Source organism: Vitis riparia, chromosome 1 (assembly GCF_004353265.1).
Source record: "Vitis riparia cultivar Riparia Gloire de Montpellier isolate 1030 chromosome 1, EGFV_Vit.rip_1.0, whole genome shotgun sequence".
NCBI lineage: Eukaryota > Viridiplantae > Streptophyta > Magnoliopsida > Vitales > Vitaceae > Vitis > Vitis riparia.
The window spans coordinates 6,101,619-6,107,142 of record NC_048431.1 but is presented as its reverse complement, the minus strand read 5'-3'; the positions used below and the strand labels follow the sequence as shown (position 1 = coordinate 6,107,142).

The 5,524-nt window shown below is 39.6% G+C and overlaps 1 protein-coding gene across 2 annotated transcripts; it reads right to left on the bottom strand.

Annotated features, from left to right (window-relative positions):
- Nucleotides 1-235: 235 nt before the first annotated feature.
- LOC117923036 (zinc finger protein 4-like) lies at nt 236-4,388 on the bottom strand. 2 transcript variants are annotated; one of them, XM_034841300.1, is made up of 2 exons: nt 4,239-4,388; nt 236-1,401 (listed from the first exon to the last, which is right to left on the bottom strand). In XM_034841300.1, the coding sequence occupies exon 2, from the start codon at nt 1,287-1,289 to the stop codon at nt 549-551; it is 741 nt and encodes a 246-aa protein (XP_034697191.1). In that variant the 5' UTR covers nt 1,290-1,401; nt 4,239-4,388; the 3' UTR covers nt 236-548. The 2 variants fall into 2 exon arrangements, with proteins under 2 accessions (XP_034697191.1, XP_034697189.1); XM_034841298.1 differs by lacking the exon at nt 4,239-4,388 and adding an exon at nt 3,869-4,213.
- Between the last annotated feature and the right edge of the window lie 1,136 nt (nt 4,389-5,524).

The following is a 5,524-nucleotide window of genomic DNA, read 5'->3' as shown; positions in this document are numbered from 1 at the left end:
TTTTTTATTTTTTATTTTGGAGAACAGAAAATTGTTTTAAAAACTAATTCCCAAATTGGTCTAAACCTTGGAAAACTTATTCATATGGATGGTATTACGATCTTAACTTCCAAGTATTAAAGCTAGCAACTGCATCAGAACATTCACAACCCTCCACCTGTTATAGACTTGTGGCCATATTTAGGAGGCCTTTTGATCTCTAGCAAGTATATAATACAAGCAGGAGAGAAAAGGAAAACCATAAACCAAGGATATATGTGGAAGAGAACGAAGTGCAGAACCAAGTCTTCCTACCCAAGTCACTCTGTAAGTAATCAATACTATGGTAAGTTCTGGCAATAAAATTCATCCTCAGAAACTTCTCATACAACTTACTAGCTCAACCGCAGCACATCATTGGAAAAGAAAACAAGTTAAAGAAACAAAAGAGAGAGGAAAATCCGAGGGTAGCCGCCATGCCTCGAGCATATCTCGCTGTACAAAGTGAACCCTGTGAGGAGTAATGAGTCCAGAGGAAATGAAGGAAAGGAAAAAAGGGGGGAAGAATCTTATAGTTTTAAAGTGAGATCAGGTGAAGACGAATCTGTGGTTGGTGGGGGAGCCATTGGTACAAAATTTATATTGGGACCTTGAGACAATTCAGGAATTGCACTGCCTCCAACTCTTTCACCTATCTGCCTAAAACTCCCAGGCCAAAACAGCTCTGCTTCTTCATCTTCTATGAACACTGGCAGCCCGTAATAGCCTTGCTCAAACCTTGCTCCGCCCCTTGTATCAGGCCTTTCCAGCGGTACCATTCTTTGGTGCATTGAGGAATGAGCTTCAATCCCAAGGGACCGGAATGCAGAACCGTGAAGGGGCAGAGATGATAAACTAGTGTATCTATCTGCGAACATTCCCATCCGCATGGCCCGTTTTGCCAGTGTCCTTTCTCTCTTATGTGCATTCTGGTGGCCACCCAATGCCTGTGAGCTGAAGAACTTGCGCCGGCAATAATTGCAAGAGAAAACCTTTGGGGCCGTTGCCACTGGAGCCTGAGCCACTGCATCACTGCTACTCTCACCCATGCCCTTCAACTTGGTGTCGTTGGGGTTGAAACATAGAGTTAAGTCTAGAGAAACAGACCCTTGGTCTGGCTGAAGCTTTATAAGATTTGTGAGGCAAGATGATGTCGTAGTGCTGTCCTTGGAGGGATCAGAGGAAGTCTCTTGGATGGATACATTGGACGCTACTTGGCTACTGACTTCAGATTCATCTTCGGATTCAACATTATAGTTTGGTGGCTCCATGTTTCAGTAGAGTAGTAGAGTAGTGATGAGGTTGTTTCCTTGATCTCAAGCAGCCACCAAACGCCTAGTATAATAGGGGCAGCTGTTAACCGGTGGTTAGCTAGCTTTCAACCTGCATGTTTGAAGGAATAAGGATTTCATTACTTCGACATAAATGCCTAGATGTCAAAAGCTTACATGATAGGATCTAAGAACAGTTGAGGCACCCCACTTGACAGAGGAAAAAAGTAAGGTACCTCCATAGATAATATGAAAAGGGTTAGAACTAGTGTTGTGTGTGGCACTTGATTTGTATGCATGCTACACATTTTAATCATGGAAAACTTAACTTATCTGCTTCCTCGTTATCTGATAATATATTATGCAATGATGCCTAATGATTGGTGTCAGTAGCATCCCCAATACTTCTTGACTCAAAATAACAAAACCATCCATATGTTTTCATCTTCCTTTGTATACACAAACACAAACTCATTATCTGTCTTACAGAATACTCTCACGCAACAAGGTGCCAAATGACATCCTTTTGCAAGCTTCAACAGAAGAGCGGAATATGCTATTTATCATGAGGGTCACTGAAGGAAAACAATTAGCCAGTCACTCGTATTGTAAACTAAAACTGACTGCTATGATAAGCACCTTGTCATGCTACTCCCTCCTTGCACAAACCTAGTATATCTCGCTAAATGTGCATGTAACGATAGTCCAAAAGATGAACCTATGACAGGAATGTCCATCCAAAATTACTTGCTGGTAGAACACAGAAAAATAACCAAAATATAGAATTAGGACTTAGTTAAACTCAATGCAATTATAACTCTGTTCCTTTCTCAATCATGGAAAACTAGATTTCTGAGATAAAAAAGAACCAGGGTTAAAGATTTTCCAGATACAACTGCTTCAGTTTTTAGGGATCTGTACAGAACTAGTGACTGTGAGCTTAATTCTCCAATCACAAAACAATTCACACATTTCTTCTTCTAAACATAAATTATCACTAGGCAAGAGTAATGACAGACAAAGGTGAAGGTGCAGGGGAACACCAAATTACAAATCTGAAATCTACAACCAAGACAGAAGTTCAGCCTTGTTATAATACATTGCTGCCATTTCCTGAACAGATTAACATGGTCTGGATCGCTCCTGTTATATTAATCTATTACTTCTTTATGTCCATAAGGGATCACACAACATATACATAGAAACTTGCCCAATACTAGGAAAATCACAGTCAGCCACCTGAGAAACAAAATTAACTAACTCATCTGCATGCAATCATCATTTAATTGTCTGGCATTTCTTAACATGGCCATGGAAGAACCACAAACTCCATGTGCATGAGCAATTCAATTCATATCAATCAATGCATTTCCTTGTTGGCTTAGACTGTCTGAGACATTCAAGGTGCTGATCGGGATTTGATAAAGACACCAAAGATTGGGTTTCAAATTTAATATTTAAGGGGCCATCCTTTCTTTTCAAGAAAAGAATGGAACAAAAATGATTTCCAGCGCAATCTGGGTCTTACGAGGCCGGTCCACTTTTTAAAAAAAAAAAATGAGCACGGTCAATTTATTCAAGTAAGTATTCTGGTCAGTACCACCAAAGAAAGAGCACCCATCTTAAAAGATGCTTGAATTGGCTTATTTTGTGTGGGTAATGTTTTAACTAGATCTAATAATGCAGGAATAGAAAACTGACCTAGTAAGGTCGATCACCCTACATACGCATTTCTATGTCAAAGAGGATTTTACACAAGTACTGACAATATTATATTTGCTAGCTTAAGATGATCAATGACAATCAATCAGACCATGGGCACGTGAGACCGGATATCTGCAGGCGACCAAACATACTGGTGATTTCTTCCTCATGACCAGCTTAGGCTAAAGTTCCATTGCAAGGAGCTTCCATCAAGAGATTTTGAACCAATATCCAAAAGTGAAGATAAAATATGAATTTTAAATTTTTAATAGCAAAACCTAATGAAATTTCAGTCACAAGTGAACCTACAAGAAGCAACCTTTTTCATTCTGTATTTGGAGGCTTTCAGATTTATCCTTTTCCCCCTTTGGATGGGGGATATGATTTCCGGATATGGCTCAAGAGACAGAGAAAAGAAATAAAATAAGTCTAAGTGTTAATTTCATTCATCAATTAGTCTACCCCCAAATCTAAGATTCTCCAGTCATACAGTCACATTTTTATTAACTCCCCATTTCACCACACATGAACAACTTCAATCCTCAACCAAAACAAGAAGAAGAATCTAAAACAAAGCCTTACAGAAACCCTAAATTTGATAATTCAAGATATGTACATAAAGGATAAATCAGAACCAGAACAGAAGACCAAATCACTAAAACCTTAGCAACACTTCAAGGAGCATAAAATAAAACCAAGCTCAAAACCCATTCACCATATCTGTATCTTCAACACATATCAGTAAAAAAAAAGACCCAAAATCCACTATTAAAAAATCCAGATCAAGAACCAGTTCAGAAATCTCAACAAAAGCATCAAAATTCATCATCACAGTCAAATCCATAGCTGATGCGACAGCTGCCAAGAGTACATACCTAGTATTCCTCAGAGTGCAGACCTATTCTTCAGCAATATTGCTTTGGGTTTCCTAGTTTTTTTTCCACAAATGGAGAGAGGCCAGAGGATATAAAATGGAAATATACATGGGGACTAGATTATGAAGAGGGAGGTTCAATTATGGAGAAGCAGGAGCTGAAGAGTGGATGATGGTGGGAAGTCAGAGAAGTCAGAGAGAAAGCAGATAATACACTAACCACTGTTTGTTGAATTTTGGGCCCTTCAAATCCAACAACCGGAGAAAATTTAAAAAGAAAAAAGAGAAGAAAAAAAAAAACAATACCCCCTCCAAAAAAGAAAGAAAGAAAAAACAGCCTACAAAGAGACAGAGAAGCGGATAGTACTTACTGCAAGTCCCCACCAACTCAAAGAGTCAAGTGTAGTGTCTCTTCCTGGTTCTCCTCCCACTTTAGAAGTATGGTCAGATTCTTTTCAGATGGATCCCCATAACTCCCCCCATCTCTCCCACTAACGCAATGACATGAACATGCACATCAGCACTGTATGTAGCCTTATACTGATTCATCCTTTTTACTCCTGTAATGGGACAGCCATATCATTAGTCGTCTTCACTCTGCATAATAATGGCCTGATTGATGCCAGTGGCCGCTGGCGACATCCCCCCCCTGGACCACACCCCACCCATGGCACTCTCAACACCTCTGGCCCCACCAATTTTCACCGTTTTCCCCTAGAATCTTCCCCGGTACGGTGCTCGAGCCCAATTAATTTTATTCAAATTTGTTGCCTTCTCCAAACCCAAGCTTATTGGCTTACGGGGTGTTTGTTCAATTCTCTAGTTCAACTCGATTATTATCACATGTTTGAAAACGCATCATATTTAATGTGGGTTTGGCATATGTCACGTCGCATGCAGTTTTATTTATATAACCTACTTCAACACTTCCATACTATTCTACAAATTCCTTCTGCAAATTCTCCAAAACCCTCATCTCTTCTTCGTTTACCACGCCCTCATCTTCTCTATGCCACAACTATATGCTGCTCCAACCTCATTCTTTTTTTTTTTTTTTTTAAGAGCCCCATACAAATTTATACCAAATATCTAAACAAACAGGAAATCCACCCAAAAAACCCCTTTTCGTACATATAATATAGCCAAGTATATTTCCAAAGCGTGAATTCATGGATATCTCTAGTAACATCAGGAAGCTTCCTCGGCCATTCCCAAAGGACCCAAACCCAATTTCCCCAACTGGGTCCCCATGATTAGCCCTTGCTCCGCCCACCACTAGTGTTTGTTCCTGCCCTACCACCCACTTAGATTTTAATTAAACCATTGCACTCCCCACTATCTTCACTCATTTCCCACTTTTTAGATTCATATCTTGTAAGTATCAAGATGTCCTCAATTTTTTGACATGACAAATGTACTTTATGAACTAGCTTTATTAACATATATGATATATCACATATGAGCCACATAAACAGTACAAAAGTCATATTCCCATAAGAAGTGTGACCAAAAATTCTTGTATGTCATAGATTTTAATTTTAATGGGAAGAAAGAGCATGACATGCACGTATTGGAAAGTTGAGGCAGTGGCAGGTGGCAAGTGGCAGAGGAGAGGAGGAGGAGGAGGAGGAGCCTCCCATACTGGTGTAAGGCAGTG